Raw genomic sequence first — 19039 nt, 5'->3', positions numbered from 1 at the left:
AACCACATGGTGACTCACAACCATCTGTAATGAGATCAGATGGCTTCTTCTGGTGTGTCTGAAGACAGCTACAGTGTACTTATATATAATAAATAAATCTTTAAAAATAAATTTTACAAGTCACATCAGTTTTGCTGCCTATAATTTACTAAGTAGTCCTGATTTCTCTTGACAGTAACTGGCAACCACAGGTTCTTCTTTTTCACTTGAAAACAAAAGGATGTATTTATCTGTACTAGTATTTGGTCAGCATGAATGTATGTATATCTCATGTGTGCCTGCTGCTCTTGGAAGAGAGATCAATTCCTCTAAAACTGGATGGTTGTGAGCCACTATGTGGGTGCTGGGAACTGAATCCAGGTCTTCTGCAAGAGCAACAACAAGTGCTCTTAACTACTAAACCTTCTCTCCAGTCTCCACAGTTTTTTTTTAAAATACCAATCTTTTATTTTTGGAGACAGGATACCACACAGCCAAAGCCGTCCTTGAACTTGCCAAGGGGCAGAATTTGACTTTGAACTTCCTAATTCTACTGTTTCCATTTTTCAGTGTTGGACTTACAGGCCTGTACCGTTATCATGCCCAGTTTTATGTCCTACTGAGCATCAAACCCAGGACTTTGTGTATGCTAGGAAAATACTCTACCAACGGATCTTTAGCTCTAGTGTTGTCTGTTTGTTTCAGTATTAATTATTAATATTAACTCAGATCATACAATTCATGGCACTTAGCAAAGCAGGTATGTGTCTATCTTTATACAGTGTCAGAAGGTAGGTTACAGAATGGCTAATAAAGAGTTAAAGGGACCTGGGTGTGGTAGCATTTGGGAAGTGAAGGTAGGGAAATTAGGAGTTGAAGTTCATTCTTGGCTCTATAGAGAGTCTGAGGCTTGTCTGAACTCCAGGAGACTGTCTCAGAAACAAAACGGAATAAAACAACCCCCAAAAGACAAAAACAAAAAACCAAACCAAACCAAAGCAAAACGGAACCTGAAGACAGAAGCAAAAACCAACGTACATTGCGTCAAAGAAATAAAGGATCTGGAGACATGGCTCAGTGGTTAAAAGGACTGGCTGCTTTTACTGAGGACCCAGGATAGTGCTCAGCACCCAAATCCGAAGGATGAAATGTCCCTTTCTGTCCTCTGTAGGCACCAGAAATCCACATGGTGTATAATACATTCATCTAGGTAAGCACTTACACCCATAGACTAAAAACAGCAGCAGCAACCACCACCACCACCACCACCACCACCCCCACCACCACCACAACAGCAACAGTAAAGGTTGTGCTGGCTGATTTTATGCCAAATTAACACAAACCGGAGTCATTCGAATGGAGGGAACGTCAATGGAGAAGATGCCTCCCTAAGATTGGACTGTAGGCAAGCCTGTAAGGGCAGTTTCTTTTTTTCTTTTTTCTTTTCTTCGGAGCTGGGGACTGAACCCAGGGCCTTGTGCTTGCTAGGCAAGCGCTCTACCACTGAGCTAAATCCCCAACCCCGTAAGGGCAGTTTCTTAATTAGTGGTTGATATGAGAAGGCCCAGCACATTGTGGATGGGGACACCCCGGGGCTGGTGGTCCTAGGTTCTATAAGAAAGCAGGTTGACTTGAACTTAGTGCTGCTTGTCTTTTGTCCCAGCACTTGGCACTTGCAAGGCAGAGGCTGGCAGATCTCTGTGAGGTTGAGCACAGGGCTATGGACAGAAACCCTGTCTCAAAAAAAGTGATGTGGGAGGGAGAGAGAGAGAGAGAGAGAGAGAGAGAGAGAGAGAGAGAGAGAGAGAGAGAGAGAAAGTGTTGAACAAGTTAGAGCCAAGTTTGCGTTTTTTTGCATTAATGGACTGTGACTCCACATGTATAAACCACAATCCTTTTCTTCCCCAAATTGCTGGTTTTGGTCGTGGTGTTTCATCACAGCAATAGTAACCCTAACTAAGAGAGGTAAAGAGGCCTCTGAATTCCAAGAGGTCTTACTGAAGACAGGCCGAGAACTTATATGCATGTGGTTAGATAAGATATTACAAACCCAAAGGGGGAGTTGCTGGTGATGTGCAGGAGCAGGGCCATGGAGGTGAAGGGCAGGACTGGGTCCAGATGGACTGACTGAAACTTGAGTGTAGGTAGTGACAAGTTGTCAGATAGGCTGAGCCAAAGCCCCAGGGGACAATAAAGAGTGTTTTTGCCTATCCATCCCTCGAGGCACATGCCACACGGGATGGTCAGGTGATGGTTTATTGGGTCCTATCTCTATCACCACTGTGGCCACCAGAGTGTTTGGTGTCTCTTCATTTAAGTGTCAGGTAAGGGTCTGGTGTATCCTTTTAGGTCTGGTGTATTCAATACATTCAAAAGGCCTCCCCCTCCTTCCCCGCTTCTCTCTCTTTCTCTCTCAGGGGTTTGAGACAGAAATTCTCTGTGTAGCCCTGGCCTACAACTCAAGAGATTCACCTGCCTCAGCTTCCTGAGTGCTAGGATTATAGGCGTGCACACACACACACCTGGCTCCCCTGCCCCTCTCCCGCCTGGCAAGGCTAAGCTTTTCTGAGAGTGTTCTAATATACTTTGATAAGCTCAAAAGTGGTAACCTTGCAACTTGTTAGGAATGTCATTTATCAGTCTGTGCCTCATGGGTGGTGCTGAAAAAGTGGGGTGCCTATGTGCATGAATAAGATACAGTCTTCCTGCCTCTATAGCTGCACTTGGCCAAACGCTGCTTATAAAATGGAGTCACCTAAGGCAAGGCACAGCCTGAAAACCATGATTCCACATAACGTGTATTAACGTAGAGCAGGGCACAGCCTGATCTCTACATTGAGTAAGCACTTTGCCACTAAACTACAACACCAGCCTTTTAAAAGATTATTTTGAAGGTCAGTATCAGCTACACAGCAAGTTTGAGGTCAGCCTGAGCCACATGAGATCCCGTCTAAACTAAAATTAATTTCGAGACAGAGCCTCATTAACTTGCCTGTCTGGTCTTATACCTCCAATCCTTTTTCCTTAGCATTCAAAATAGCTGGGATAACAAAGTATGAACTACCATGCTCAGTGAAATTTATTTTATTTTTCTGTGGTCCTGGTCTTATATAGTCAAGAAAAATGTTTTACCATTGAGCCACAACCATAACCATTTTAGAGGGTTTTTGTTGTTGTTGTTGTTTTAAATATGGAATGCTTCACGAATTTGTGTGTCATCCTTGTGCAGGGGCCATGCTAGTCTTCTCTGTATCATTTCAATTTTAGTATATGTGCAGCCGAAGTGGGCACCACTTTAGAGTTTTTGAATCCCTCAGTATCTACTCATCATTTGTGGCAGGGGGTCTCTTTCAGGATCTGGCCTTCCTGAGCACTTGTCCCTGTCCCATCCTCCTTCTCCTCCTTCTTCCTCCTCTTCTTTCTCTTCTTCTTCTCCCTCCTCCTTCTTTCTCCTCCTTCTTCCTCCTCTTCTTTCTCTTCTTCTTCTCCCTCCTCCTCTTCTCTTTCTCCTTCTCTTCTTTCTCCTTCCTCCTCTTCTTTCTCCTTCTCCCTCCTCCTCTTTCTCCTTCTTCTCCTCCCTCTTCTTCTCTTTATCCTTCTTCTTCCTTCTTCTTTCCTTTTTAAAGATGAGGTTTCTTTGTGTAGCCCTGACTGTCCCAGAACTAGCTCTGCAGACCAGGCTAGCCTCAAAGTCACAGAGATCCCCCTGCCTCTGCTTCCCAAGTGCTGGGATCAAAGGTTCATGCCCCCTCGTCACTTCTGATGACCATAGGTAATCATCTAATCATAAAGATAGCCACTGGGCTTGAAGATTTCTACATCCCTGTCCTTCAATATGCTCAGGACCTAGTTAAACCTGAACCAGGAAGAGAACCCCAATATTCGGTGTAAGGTTCATTATCTGTGACCTACTGAAGAAACTCCAGGAAGGAAACTGGGCCACTTGTAAACGTGAAAGGAGGCAGGCAAGAGCAGAGCTAGGAGAGCATAGAAAATGAGACAGGGCAGGGTTGTCTGCCTGGGATGCTCTGCTGTCCTCTCTATAAAACTGCAGCGGGAGCTTGCAGAGCCCTTCTGACCTAGTGGTTATGGAGGAAGATAGTGTTCTCAATACCATCTGAACTTGGGGAAAAATACTGTGACAAATCTCTAGTTCAGATAGCTTAAACGAAATTGTCCCCAAGGACAGCACATTACCAATGCAGCCTCTCCTTCAGTGAGTGGTTTGGAAGGGCCATTTGCTCAGGTTCAAGGCTTGGGTGGGGAAATTGACCTGGGGGCTTTCGGATCTGAGATGGCAAAGGCAGTGGCCACAGAGGGAGTCTTTCTTGAGTCTACTTGTCAGGCCTAATGTGGCACACTTGTGTGACACTATATTACTTTTTTTTCCCCCTGTGACAAAAGCAAGTTAGAAAAGGATTTGCTGAAGCTCACAGTTGGAGGATATAGTCTATTAGAATGGGAAGTCTCGACCGTAAGAGCTCAGGCGGCTGGTCACATTGTTACCACAGCCAGGAGACAGATGAATGCTGGTGCTCAGTCCCTTTCCTTTTCTATATTTATGGTGGGCCTTCCTATCTAATCAAACTAATCTAGAAACTTCCTGACAGGCATGCCCAGATGTTTGTTTTCATGATGAGTGTAAATTGGACAGTAAGGGGTAACCATTTTTTGAGCTAGCTCAGCAGGTGAAGATGCTTCCTGGGACTCACAAGATGGAAGAGAAAAAAAAATCCACTCTCATACGTGTCCTTCCAGCTCCCCATCATGGCACACTCCTCTCAATAAACAATTTATAATAAAATTATTTAAAATATTAATTATAGGATGGCTGTGGTGAATCTGAGAGTCAGTACAATGGAGGAGTCTGAGAATCTCCTGCAGCCTCTGGGCATGGGCTTTGCCGGTTCCTATTGTCCTCTGCCCATCACTCCTCATGTAGCCCAGAAGCATCTTTTTGATGGGGCAGACAGCTGGATGTTTATTTTCTGGTGCTGGCTCTTTTGCTCTTAAAAAGTCAGGCAAAGTCAGCAGCCTTGCCAGAGATTTGGCTTCTTACATTCTCAGTTTCTTCCATCAGTCCTGCGACCTTGGTGGGATGCCTGAATTATAGGAGGGTCCTGTCTCTTCCTTCTCTTGGCTAGGCTCCACCACAGCTGTGTAAAAGATCATGAGAAGGGGCAGAGTTCTGCCTGGTGCCTCTGGATCATGATAACCACCTTAGATGGGAAGCTTCCTCTTTACAGAGAGAGAGATCTCCGTTTCCTGGAGTGTTAGGCTCAGCCGGCTCCTCTGCAGAATGGGTGCATAGGAAGGATCCAATGGGTCCACCTCGCTAGAGGGGAACAGGGGAGCAGAAGCAAGAAGCGAAGGGGCTTGAATGGTTGTTGAGAGGTTGTACTTCAGACAACAGTCACCTGGGCCAGAGTGGTCAGTCTATCTTCGATCCTCAGTTTCCTCATTTGTAAGGGAACTAGGGGCCTGGAGTAGAGCTTTTGTCCTAGCTTAGAGGGTTGTAAACGCCTCTGACTCTGGTTCCACACCGGTGGACTGGGGAAGGAGGTCGGTCTTACTGCCAGGGCGCTGGGGCAGGTATGCACAGGCAAAGGTTGACCGCTGCAGGTGCTAGCGCAGCCCGCTCCTCCCCCAAACCCCCGTGTGACACTGGGTTGATCCGGCACTGGTGTCAGTGTCCTTGTCTAGGTAAAGCCGGGCTCACCCGGGAGAGCGAGATCGGGGCTACTCCGGTATACATTAGAAGGATCCTTCACCAGGAGGTGATAACAGGCGGCGCTTGCTTGCTCCGCACCTCTGGGGTTCTCCTAGCGGTAAACCTGCTCTATCCCGCGCCACGCCCCCGTTCCTCCTGCTCCCCCGCCCCCCAGCACCGCGAGAATGCGCACGCTCCCTTGCACCGCCCGTCGCCGGGCGCGAGGCTCAGCGTGCGCGCCGGCGCGTGCGTCGTGCGTGCTCGCGCGCGCGGCTCAGCGAGCGGCGCTCGGGGGCCCGAGGCGGCTGTGGCTAGGCGGCTCCGCGCTCCAGGGCTACTCGGCGTGACGGCCGCGCCCGTTCTGTTCCAGCCCGCCGCCGAGGCCGCTCCCGGGTCGCAAAGATGCCGGCCGTATCCAAGGGGGAGGGGATGCGAGGCCTAGCGGTCTTCATCTCCGATATCCGTAACTGTGAGTGTCAGACGCCGGGCGGGCCTGAGCGGGGGCGCGGCTGGGGGTCCGCAGGTGCGGCCGGGGGCCTGGGGGTTCGGCCGGAATGGGGAGGAGGGTATGGGCCGGTGCGTGGGTCGGCGCAGGCCTGGGAAGGAGGGTTGCGGGGTGCAGATCGCACGGTGGGGCGGGGGTCCCGCGCGGGCGCTTAGGGTGCAGAGCGCGCGTCCTGGGTGCACATCTGGCGGGAGTTGGTTGCTTACTGCGGGGGCCCAAACTGTGGTGGGGATAGTGGTGTCCCAAGTCCTGACCCACGATGGGGTGTGGAGTGAAGATTCGTGCGGGTGTGTGGGGCAGGGTCCTGGAGGTGCAAATCTGGTAGTGAGTTAGGCAGAGATCTGGGGTGCGGACCCCTGGTGGAGTGGTTGCATGTATGGGTTTGGACAGCTGGAGATTGCCTGTGGGTGTTCAGACTGAGGTGCGGGGCTTAGGTGTCTTGAGATCTAGGTGTAGCGATGGGAGTGCGGGGCGGGGTGGGGAGTCTGTGGGGTTTGTGGCAATCGAGGGGTTTCCGGCCCAAGACGCCCCTCCCCAGCATGATGTCATCTTGGTCTTTCTAGTAATGGAGCCTTTAACCCAGCCTTTTCCAAAACAGCGTGAATTTTCTCTTTGGGCGGGGATAGGGACACTACACGTCTCTCGGACCTGATTCAGGCGGCATGTTGGGCGCGATGATTAGATCTCACCCACTGCGATTAAAGTGACTCATTCCCCCAGGGAACCGGGAGCAGCCGGGTGTGGATGTGGAAGCTGCGCCTGCTTCTCGCTGAGCAGTTCTGTAGCCAGTGTCCCCTGGGTGGAAAAAAAAAATCTGCACAAAGTGAAATGGGTCGGAAGGTTAAAGGTCACGAAGGGCGGGTGCCCAGGACTTTGGCTTACGGAAACTTCTGAGGGTTATCAGACACCCCCTTACTGCAGAGAAGAAAAGCCATTTTCCTGTCAGTTTATTTTTTACTTGGTATTCACAAATAGCTGACTCCATAAGTTTTGTTACTTTAGAGATTAATATGTGTCCTGAGGAATTTGGCCCAGTGTGTTGTCACACTAACACTTCATTTTATACTGTATTCCCTAAGACTGTGTGCAGGACCCCAGCTTGCCTGGCTCTGTAGGACTCTGGAAGAGGTAGACTTCTGTCCTTCCATGCTCTGCAAAGATAACAGGCGTCCTTGGATCAGGGCTTACCAAAATTTTAGACAATAACATTCATAGTCATAATGCATTTGTTCTTAAAATTTTTGTAAGAAATTGCATGTATAAGTGTGTGTGTTGTGTGTGTGTCTGTGTATTCACCCACAAGCTATGGTGTCTTGTGTTGTAGTCAGAGGACATCTCAGAAGTCTGTTTTCTCTTTCCATCATGTGGGTCTTCAGTGTGGCAGCAAGTATCCCCCCCGCCCCCGCCCCCCGTCCCCAACCATATCCCCAGCTCCATCCTTCTGTCTTCTGAAGAGAGTTACATTGAGCAGGATATTGATGGTGAAAGCAATTTCTCACCCAACAGGTCACCACTTGTTAGACATGTCCTGTGTTTGATAAGAGGTAGTACGTGGTAGGAACTGGGTAAATTGGTAGAGAAGCCATCCCTATCTTGGCACAGCTAATCTTTGGGGATGATCAATATTTGTTGGGGGGGGGGACAGTTCTGCGTCTTGGAGGATGTTTGGCAACACCAAGTGCCTCAGTTGAATAGTGGTAAGTGCCTCCTCAGAGGTGTATGGGATGTACAAGACTGAACCTAGAGGACCCGTTAGAAGATGGGGTACCTGGGCCTCCCTGGGAGCAGGTTTCTGTGTAACCTAGCCATTCTCTCAGAATACCTTCCTTCTCTGCTGTCAGGGCTCCCATGACACTGAGTCTCTTCTGTGGAGCATGTTGTCTCTTCCAGGGGAGTCTTATGTCCTGCTGCACAGGAAGTACCAGAGCAAGGGCCCTCATGCCTTGCTCTTCAGTCCACCCCGCCCGTGCCCCTCAGTGTCTGGCATACAATATGTGCTCTGTGAGTGAGTCAGCTCCAAGCAAGACGCAGAAATTCTCAGTAGAGCGGGGGGACCAGAGCTGGTGTGAACATGATCCCTAGGCCGTGGGGGTTGGGGAGTGTCACTGCTCTCCCTTTTCCTGAGTTTGTATTTTCTCATGATGGGAGTGGGTGGTGGCTCTGTGGAGAGGGAGTCCTAGGTCAGCCCCCAGGGTGCAGTGCTGGATCCTGGCTCTGGTACCATCCTTGTTGCTAGAAGCTGCCAGTCAGTGAGCCTTGGTTCTCAAGGGGTTGGCGATAAGCTGATGTGTCCTCAAAGTCTGTGTCATGTCTGTTTCAGCAGTGTTTTTATCTGGTGTCTCTCCGAGGGCCTGTGTTGAGTGAAGGCTGAGAGGGAAGGGTCGAGAGGGATAAAGGAATGTGGGAGCTGTGAGGTTCTGCATCTTGTTCGCGCTTGGGTTACTAGTTTACCCTCTCCCAACCTACTCCCATGTCATGGAGGCCTGCAGCTTTGCAGCTCGGGTAACAGACACATTCAGTCTTATAAAACCAATGTGTTCCTTCCTGGTCTGCTTCAGCCAGGGCCTGTGAACTTAGTAATATGACTTTAGTGTGTCAGAACCTTGTAAATGCTTCTGTTTCTCTTGCCTTTATTTATTTTTATTTATGTGTATGTGTGTCTACTTGTTTATGTGTGTATCATGTGCATGCAGGTGTTGGGAGAGGCCAGAAGAAGGTGTTGAATTTTCTAGAACAGAACTGACAGGTTGTTGTGATCTCCCCAGTGTGGTTGGTGGGTGCTGGGAATAGAACCTGTGTCCTTTGCATGAGCAGCAACTGTTCTTAACTGCTGGGCCATCTCAGATTGTTTCTTTTTTCTTTAAATAACAACACATGCACACACACATACATACATATATACATACATACATATATGGTGTATGAATTTTTTGCCTGCATGTCTGTCTGTCTGTGTGTCATGCGTGCCTGGTGCCTGTGGAGGTCAGAAGGCATCAGCTCCCTGGAACTGGAGCTGTAGTTGTTAGTAGCCATGCAGGTGTACAGAGTTGAACCTGGGTCCTCTTCAGGAGCAGCTGGTGTTCCTAGCTGCTGGTTTGGGCTGGTGACGTAGCTCAGCTGGTGAGGGCACTGGCTGTCAAGCCTGCTGACCTGAGTTCTATGCCTGGAAGCCACATGGTGGAAGGAGAGAACTGACTCACCAAATTGTTCTTTAACCTCTCCATGTACACTGGGCATGTTTGCTGTGGCACGTGTGCCCCACTGAATGTTAAAAAAGAAAAAAATATGTTTCTGTTTGTTTTTTAGTCCAAGTTTTAAAATAATTTCTTATTTTGAAATAATTGTAGATTCATAGGAAGTTATGAAGAAATTGACAGGCAGGCCCTTGGCATCACCCTTCATTCCACCTTTCCTGATGTGGACATCTTTTGTAACCACGGTATTTTCAACACGGGAAAACCGACATTAGTACAAACCACTGGCATAATTAGATTTCATTATTTTGTTTGTTTATTTACTTTTTTTTTTTTTTTTGGTTCTGGGGATTGAATCCAGGGCCTTGAGTATTTCAGGCCTTAGATGTCAGTATTCTACTTGTAATCATGCATATCTGAGAGAGAGAGAGAGAGAGAGAGAGAGAGAGAGAGAGAGAGAGAGAGCGTGTGTGTGTGTGTGTGTGTGTGTGTGTGTAGGCTGCTGCAAGTGTGAGAGATGCTTGTGGGGTTTAGTTTGCATGGCTTCAAGTTGCTTGCACTTCTGAGAGACTGTTCTGCTCTGTTCCACGAAGCTCCCTAGCATTAGCTCTCATAGCCACACCCACTGCCTCCCACCATGGCAACTGCTAATCTGCTCACCAGCTCTGTAATTTTGTGATCTCAGGAATGTCACGTAAATGGAATTGTACAGCATGTGACTTTGGAGATTGGCTTTTTCACTGGTGTGGTCCTTGACATCCATGTAGGCTGTTGTGTTGATGGTGTGCCAAGGAAACCAAACCCTTCTGACATTGGGAGTACAAGTGACGTCCACGAAGGAGAGCCATGTGGAACTTATTTAGCATGTCTTCCTCATTAGTTTTTGCAGTGCTGGGGATGAGCACTGTCACGGAGCCACACCCCCAGACAAGTGGCACTTGTCTTTGTGCACTGCTGTTGACTTCACAACAGTCCAATATGATTGGGGATACCAGTGGTCCCAACTAAGGTGGCTTGGCCTGACAGGGTTTTTGATCTTATTAACATGCATAAAAGCAATGCTTGTTCCATGAAAATCTGGCTTTGATTTTTGATCTTTTACTGGGCTGCTTGTGGTATGATCCTTTCACAATCCCGAGCAGTGGCCGCCAGTGAAGCTTCCCCTCAGTCCCTGGTCCCCGTAATAAACAAGTGTGACTTTGCAGTGAGCTGTGCGTCTGAGCCTGAGGCTCTGGGTTAAGTATATTGAGGGCCTTTTCTGCTAAGTATTTTCACCTTGCTGTGGCTTAGTGGGCACCTCCATCACAGGTTGCAGAGCATCTTTCTGTACAGTGCTGACTGAACATGGCACACTCTGAGAATTGACTGCACAGGCAGGACTGCAGCAGAAAGACAGAGGGTCCTTGTAAGACTTGTCATATTGCTATGGGCAGGAAACTGCCCAAATTGCCATTTATCTCTGTGAGTGGAGCTGGGCTTTGGAGACAGTGTAATGCTTTTATCATGCTTGGGTGCCTTCTTAATCACTGTAGGAGCCCAGGTGAAGGAGAGGGCGGGGCGGCCAAGCCATGCCTCCTCCGTCCTCAGAGAAGAGCATAGCTCGCTGTGCACGGCAGGGTCCGCTGTGGCAGATGCCCCTTTGAATTGTACTTCACTAAGATCTCAGACAACTTATTTGGTCATAGAATCTCAGTTATTAGCCGTAAGTTGGACATTGAGAAATGGAACATAACAATTCGAATTCTGTTTAAGCTTCTGTATAAACATTAAACATGAAGTTGGTACTTGATTTTCCTCAATAATGGTAAAGATAAATTAGACCTGGTCTGTTGTTGAATGTTTTTATTTATTTATTTATTTAAAGATTTATTTATTTATTTTTAAGATTTATTCATTTTTTTTCTTTCTTTTTTTCGGAGCTGGGGACCGAACCCAGGGCCTTGCGCTTGCTAGGCAAGTGCTCTACCACTGAGCTAAATCCCCAACCCCTCATTTATTATATATAAGTACACTGTCGCTGTCTTCAGACACCAGAAGAGGGCATCAGATCCCATTACAGATGGTTGTGAGCCACCATGTGGTTGCTGGGAATTGAACTCAGGACCTCTGGAAGAGCAGTCGGTGCTCTTAACCGCTGAGCCATCTCTCCAGCCCTTATTTATTTTTTTAACAGGGTCTTTCTGTTTTTTTATTTTATTTTCATTTTCTTTGACTTACTTTATTTGTTTTTGAGACAGGGTTCTCCGTAATAGCCCTGACTGTCCTGGACTTTACTGGGGCCCAGGTCACTTTGTAGACCAGGTTGGCCTTGAACTCACAAGACCCACCTACATCTGTCTCCCTAATGTTAGGATTAAAGGCATGTGCTACCATGCCTGACCGCCCCTTGTTTTAATGAAAAAAAAAATTTTTTTTACTTATGTGAGATGGGGTCTCATACTGAGACTGACCTAGAACTGACTGTGTGGTTCTTGTTTGTTCCCTTCGCCCTCTAAGTACATTGTGAGCCGCCATGCTTAGATATTTATTAATCGATTAAGGGCTTCCTAGGTAGCATGGGCTGTCTCTGAGGCACGGGATTATAGTCATATGCCATTATGCCTAAGCTTTTGTTGAGTTTTAAAAAGAACCTTCAAAGTTAAAAGCCTGTAAAGTTCACTCACTGTCTTCTCTCCTGATAGTCCCATTGAGAAGTGCTGACTTTTTGAGAAGAATGCTTGTCTTGCACATTTTCTTTTGCAATCTTCTGCATAATTCATATTCCTTAGAAACCCATTTTGAAAACTTGTGACAGGATGGTGGTGAGGGATGAGGAAGGAAGTCTTAACTGCCAGTCCTGTGTGCACTGTTGGTTGGGGCTTCCAGGGGATGCTCACAGGAGCTCCACGGTACTTTCCCACCCTCAGGAAGGGGCTTACACTGTTTTGTGACAAGTTGGCTCCCATTGGTAGCACCTTTCCATGTCAGTACCTAGCAGTAATCTCAATCTCCCGCTCCACCCCGCAGTTGAGACTGTTTTACTGTGTGTTCCAGGCTTGCCTTGAATTCATGTGTAGTCCAGCTTAGCCTGTGGAGTGCTAGGATTGCAGGTGTACGCCATGCTTGGTACCTCTCTTTTCCTCTTAGAATGATTCTCTCTGCTTTGGCAACTGCTTGAGGCACGGTTCTTAGAAAGGCTGTCTCTGTGGGATTAAATGGCAGTTCCTTGGCTCTTTAAAAAAACAAATGAGTCAGACTAGAAGGGCAGATGAGCATCTGCTGGAGAAATGGTTACTTTGAAGCTTTTTTAGCTTCATGTATGTGAGTATTTTGTTTGCATGTATGTCTGCATTCTGAATGGATGTCTGGGGCCTGAGGTCAGAAGGTGTTGGGTTCCCCGCAGCTGGGGTTCTGGATGACTGGGAATGCTATTTGGGTGTTGGGAGTTGAACCCTGGGCCTTTGCAAGAGGTACAAGTGTTTTAAGCACTGAAGCATCTTCCCATCCCTGAAATGGTATTTTGAAGACAGTTTACAGAAGAGCTGAAGTATGTGGTGTCAGCTCCGGAGCAGAAGGGGCTGCACTCTGGTGGATCTCACCTGTGGCAGCTTCTTGAGCATGAGGCCTCCCTTGAGCTCAAACTTCAGGATTTGTAAGGTTCAAAAGTATTTTCGTTAATCTGTAGGAAATTAGTCAGAAATCTTGGTTGGGCCTAGACTGCCCAGATGGTTCAGAGGGATGAGGTGCTTGCTACCAAGACTGATAACCAGAGTTGGATCAAGAAAGAAAAAACAAAAACCCACTATCTGAAGCTGTGCATGGCATTGTAAGCTTTTAATTCCAGAGGCAGGAGGACTGTGTGTTTGATGTCAGCTTGGGTTTCACATTAAAATGCCATCACAAAGAAAAAAAAAAAAACCCTTCTGAATCTGAAACAAAGCGCAGTGGACTGGCACTGCCATTGAGATGGGCAGGATGGGCTCCTGCCTGGTAGATTCCTCAGATCTGGAGTGGCTGACTGACACCCTGCCTGATGGAGCTCTCTGATGATGTGGGTGATCCTACGGGAGACAGAAATAATAAGATGTATAAAAGGTATTGGGCGCTACGAATCAGCGATTCCAAGTAATTTTGGAGGACCGTGTGCTTGGGTGTGGCCTTGCCTAACAAGCATTCTTTCCAGTGGAAGTGGAAGTGTGTGATGCAGTCCCTACCTGCCTGCAGATTAATACGGTCTGGAATGTCCCCTCCCAGCCTCTCCATGTGGTCAGCGCTGAGCCGCATGAGGTCTCAGGCCTGATATGGAAGATCATAGGAGCTACAAAGTCGAGTGGCCTCTTCCGGCTTCTGTATGTAGAGCTAAGTAAGAGTCTCCATAGTTGGGAAGAAATACAGATCGAAAGGCATTGGCTTAAAACACAAGTGAGCAGAGTAGGTGTTCTGCACACCTCCAATCTCAGCAGAGGCCGAGACAGGAGGATCAATTCCAGGCCTCTCTGGGCTACAGGAGGACACCCTGTTTTAAACCAAGCCAAAGAACAAAACCAAATGAACGGCTTTTACTAAATCATATGATGCCTTACACTCAGATCACAAAACTGTATCAGGGTTTGCTTTCTAAACTTTCCTGACTCCCATGTGGAGGCCAGCAAAGGCTGACGTGTCCGAAAAACAGTACCACACATGCAGTTTTACTCTGGTGTCTAGGATTCATTGGGTGTCCCTGTGCAAGTGTTTCATAATTAGCCCTGGCATTGTGTGGATGTGGTATTGTTAGGCTTGGCCAACATGCATACACTAGATAGCTTGTGAGCAGACAACAGTTTCACTGAGAAATAGTGCCCTGTACACAGAACATAGATCAAGAGAGCGTGGGACCTGAGGTCACAAAGTCACTGTTACTGTAACCCTTCAGGGAACTGGGTGGAGAAGGGTGTTACTCCCGGCCACACTGTGGACCCTGAAGCCATGAATTCCCTGGGCAACCTCACCCCTTTCCCTTCAGTATTCAGAAAGGACGGGGGAGGGTGGGAGGGTTTGGGGGTGGGAATAAGGTTAGGTTAGGCCAGAGGGCTTCTGTGGGAGGAGCACAAGGTACAGGGCTGGACTGTGCTGGTGGATAGCTCGCCTGTGTTCCTTCTACTTGCAGGTTTGTTTTTGGTTTTGGTTTGTTTGTTTGCTTTTTTTTTTTGAGACAGGGTTTTTCTAGGTAGTGAAAATCTTTTAAAATGGTGAAATATGAGTATTTTTGAATATTTTCTGGTTTGCATATTTTATAGTTCAAAATATAGTTCTGAGTCTGGGTGTGGTAGTCTTTAATCCCAAGATTTGGGAGGCAGAGGCAGGTGGATCTCTGACTTTGAGGCCAGCCTGGGCTACACAGTTCCAGGACAGCCAGCCTACATAATAATAGAGACCCTGGGGGTTGGGGATTTCTCAGTGGTAGAAAAACACAGGCCTGGGTTCGGTCCCCAGCTCAAAAAAAGAACCAAAAAAAAAAAAAAAAAAAAAAAATAATAGAGACCCTGTCTCAAAAAAGAAAAAAAAAAAAAAAAAAGCAAGAAAGCAAATACATGTCTGAAGCTCAGCATTGTGCATGCCTGTAACCCCAGCACTTGGGAAGCAGAGGCAGGAGGATCAGGCTAACCTTGGCTACATAGCAAGTTTGAAGCTAGCCTTAGATTACTTGAGAACCTTCTTAAACAAAAAACAAAAACAAAACAAACCATAACAAAAACACCAACTCCTCCCCTAAAACAATAACAAAAACCAATTCAATAGCTTTTTTTTTTCAATAGCTTTTTTATATTTATTTATTTATTTATTTATTTATTTATTTATTTATTTATTTTTTTTTTCCGGAGCTGGGGACCGAACCCAGGGCCTTGCGCTTGCTAGGCAAGCGCTCTACCACTGAGCTAAATCCCCAACCCCTTTTATATTTATTTTTGGTATAGGTGGTTTTTGCTGGTCACGGTACCAACAAATCAGAGCCCTGTTTTGAATCCCATTTATGCCTATAGACGTTTGAAAGTCTTTGACCAGTTTGAAGTTTATTGGTACTGTGGGCTGTTGGGAGTCTATTTTCCAGGGTTCCTCTATAAGTTCTCTCTGGTAGATTCCTCACCACTATTAGTGCATACACATACCCATGGTGATGGCCACATTGCTTAGGCTGGCATTCCATTTCCTAGGTTCAGTCATTCTCCTGCCTCAGCCTTAGAAGTAGCTGGAAATACAGGTGTACCCCCCCTTGTTGACTACATTCAGTCAGTTTTCCATGTTAAGCTTTTGTTGCCATATTTAACTGTAGCCTGCATTGTCCCTGCACAGGGTAGCAAATCCCTCTCTCCTAGGGGGTGAGAGTGCAGCTGGAGGGAGCTGCAGGCTAAATATTCCTCCTGGGAGCACCAGGTCCTTCTGCCCGAGGCTGCCTCAGCCTCTGAAGCTGGCATTCGGTTTTTTTTAATTGGTTAAATTATTTATTTACTTTACATCTCATCACAGCTTCTCCTCTCTCTTCTTCCAGGTTCTCCCGCTCCCCTCCGTCCTCATCCAGCTCTCCCCCACTTCTCCTCAGAAAAGAGAGTCCTCCCATGGCTATCTACCAGCCTTGGCATATTAAGTTGCAGTAAGCTTAGTCACATCTTCTGTTGAGGCTACACAAGGGGAAAGGGATCCAAAGGCAGGCAGAGAAACCCTTGCTCCAGCTTTAGGAGTCCCCACATGGAGACCCAGCTGCACAACTGTTACCTGTGTGCAGAGGGCCTAGGGCTGTCCCATTCATGCTCCCTGGTTGGCCCCATGGGCTTGTTAGTTGATTCTGTAGGTTCTGTTATGGTGTCCTTGACCTCTCTGGCTCCTTCAATACTCCCTCTCCCTCTTCCACAGGATTCCCCAAGCTCCACCTAATGTTTGGCTGTGGGTCTTTGCATCAGTTTCCATCAGTTTCTGTGTGAAGCCTCTCTGATGACAGTTATGCTAGGGACCTGACTTCAAACATAGCAGAATATTGTCAATAGTGTCAGGGGTCTCATGGCATGGATCTCAAGCTGGGCCAGCCCTTAGTTGACCCCTCCCTCATTCTGCTCTATTTTTTTTACCCTTGCACAGCTTGTAGGCAGGACAAATTGTGGATCTCAGGTTTTGTGGCTGGGTTGGTATCCCAGTCCCTCCACTGGAAGTCCTGCCTGTTTACAGGAGATGGCCCGTTCAGGCTCCATATCTCCCATTGCTAGGAGTCCCTAGGGTCACCTCATTGATTCCTGGGAGTTCCCATTGTTCTAAGTTTCTAGCTTATCCCAGGGATGCCCACCCCCCCATTCCAGTTTTCTCTCCTGGTACTTTCCCCCTTCAAGTTCTGCGGTTCCAGATGCTACCACATCGGATCTGTGTTGCTGTGGTGGTTATAGTAGTGGTGCTGCTGCTGTTTCCTCCTCCTCCTCCTCCTCCTCCTCCTCCTCCTCCTCTTCCTTCTCCTCCTCCTCCTTTTTTTTTTCAAAAGTAAGGTCTCACAATATAGACTAAGCTGCTGGCTCTGAACTTAGAGATTTACCTGTCTCCTGAGTGCTGGAATAGTTTCCTTTGTTATGATTTTGATACAACAGCATTTTTAAAAAAAGATTTATTTATTTTATATATGTGAGTACACTGTAGCTGTTCTCACACACACCAGAAGAGGGCATCGGATCTCATTACAGATGGTTGTGAGCCACCGTGTCCTTGCTGGGAATTGAACTCAGGACCTCTGGAAGAGCAGTCAGTGCTCTTAGCCGTTGAGCCACCTCTCCAGCCCTATAGCATCATTCTTGAGTGTTCTGAGTGTGGTGTATAGTTCAGATTTCTTTTTTTTTCTAGATTGTGAGTGTGCATGGGCACTGGATGGCATTTTTTTTTTTAATTAGTCAGGATGGTGACACACCTTTAATAGCAACACTAAATAAATACATAGAATTATTATTATTGTTATTTTGGTTTTTCAAGACAGTTTCTCTGTGTAGCCCTGGTTATCCAGGAACTAGGTCTATAGACCATGCTGGCCTCAAACTCACAGAAATTTGCCTGCCTCTGTCTCATGAATGTTGGGATTAAAGGCATGAGCCACCACTGCCCCACCATAAAATTATTTTATTTTATTTTATTTTTTTTTTGGATTTTGAGACAGTTTCTTTGCATAGCCCTGGATGTTGTGGAACTTGCTACATAGACCAGGCTGGCCTGAAACTCACAGAGGTCTGATGCCTTTGCCTCTTGAGTGCTGGGATTAAAGGTGTGTATCACCACACCCATCTAAAAATAATTTTTTGTTGTAGGTTACACTTTGCAACCCCTACTAGCCTGGGGCGCTCTATGTAGACCAGGTTAGCCTTACACAAAGATTGCTTGTTCTACCTCCCTAGTGCTTGGATTAAAGTTATGGGCCCATACCTGGCCTAGATCTACCGTGACACCATTCTGCCCTGTCACATTACACCCTGAGATCAGGCCCTGGTCAGATGCCTGCTCTCTTGACTATGGACTCCCCAGTTTTGTTTTTTGTTTTTGTTTTTGTTTTTTGTTTTTGGAGACAGGATTTCTCTGTGCAGCCCTAGCTGTCCTAGAATTCAATCTCTAGACCAGGTTGGCCTTCGATTTAGAGAACCACCTGCATCTCTCTCCTGGAATTAAAGTCATGTGCCACCACTGCCTGGCTGATGCCCCAGCTTTTAAAATTGTTTGAAGTAGAGACCGGAGAGATTGATTGCTGGATACAAGCACTTGCTTTTGCAGAGGACCAGAGTTCAGTTCCTCGCACTCATGTTAGGTCGCCCAGAATGCTTGTAATTTCAGCTCCAGGGAATCAGGCATCCTCTCCGGCCTCCATGGCAGCCCCCCCCCATGTGTACACATTCATTCTCTCCCCCCTTTTTGCTCATACGTACTATATGAAACAATAGACTTGTTTCTGTGTGGGTCTGCTTCTGGGCTGGCACATCCTGTCTCTGGTACCCGTATGGGATCTGCTGTCATCTTTATAGCGCCTCTGTGTCTCTCTGGTATTGTTCCTGTGCTAGTGATGCTTTTAGGCAGTTTGATTTATTCTGTTAAAGTTTCTTATCCTTGAGATTTGAGCTTTTTAGACCAGTGGACTTATAGTTCTGAAGTCTGCAAGACAGATGAGATGATCTACTTAAACAGAGAAAAAGTTGATTTTTCTCATAACTTTGGAGTTTGCAGTCTATGAGGGGTTGGTCCTATTGTTTGTGGTCTGTGGCATGGCAAAGGTGACAGGACATCCCTTCATGGAGGGAACACATAGAGCAGAATCACTTAACTAAGCCCCAGGAAGTGAAAGAGGTAGAAGAGAATGGGGTCCATAGTCTCTTAGGAGAGCAAGCCCCAGACCCAGAGACCTGCCCTGTGTTCTACTTTTTATACTTTGCGTCCACTTATGACCTCCCAGGAGCTCCAGGCTGGGGAAGAAGCCTTTATGGCTTTGGGGGACATCTCAGATTCAAACAATAGCTGTAGTGTTCATCGGTTTGAAACTCGTGTCTGTCCTCTCACACACACTAGTTGCCCCATGAGATCCCCCCGCCCTCACGGATGGTCTTCTTTCTGTTTGCTCCACTGGCCTAAGTCCCTGGGGCTGTTCTTCCAGCTTGTGACCTGTGGTGCTAGGTTTGCTGACAT

At 47.1% G+C, this 19039-nt stretch overlaps 1 protein-coding gene and 1 non-coding gene across 3 annotated transcripts in view; one reads left to right on the top strand and one right to left on the bottom strand.

The window, feature by feature from the left end:
- Positions 1 to 3163: 3163 nt before the first annotated feature.
- Positions 3164 to 3270, bottom strand: LOC116894849. Its single transcript, XR_004387064.1, has one exon. It is a non-coding gene; the product is annotated as a U6 spliceosomal RNA (small nuclear RNA).
- A 2684-nt stretch (positions 3271 to 5954) lies between these two features.
- Ap2a2 (adaptor related protein complex 2 subunit alpha 2) overlaps positions 5955 to 19039 on the top strand; it is a 72940-nt gene continuing 59855 nt past the window's right edge. For both annotated transcript variants that reach the window (XM_032891424.1, XM_032891423.1), the window contains exon 1: positions 5955 to 6158. In XM_032891424.1, the coding sequence (XP_032747315.1) occupies positions 6092 to 6158 (67 nt within the window). In that variant the 5' untranslated portion in view covers positions 5955 to 6091. The remainder of the gene's footprint in view (positions 6159 to 19039) is intronic.

This window comes from Rattus rattus, chromosome 2, assembly GCF_011064425.1.
Source record: "Rattus rattus isolate New Zealand chromosome 2, Rrattus_CSIRO_v1, whole genome shotgun sequence".
Taxonomy (NCBI): domain Eukaryota; kingdom Metazoa; phylum Chordata; class Mammalia; order Rodentia; family Muridae; genus Rattus; species Rattus rattus.
This window is presented reverse-complemented; position numbering and strand designations above follow the sequence as displayed.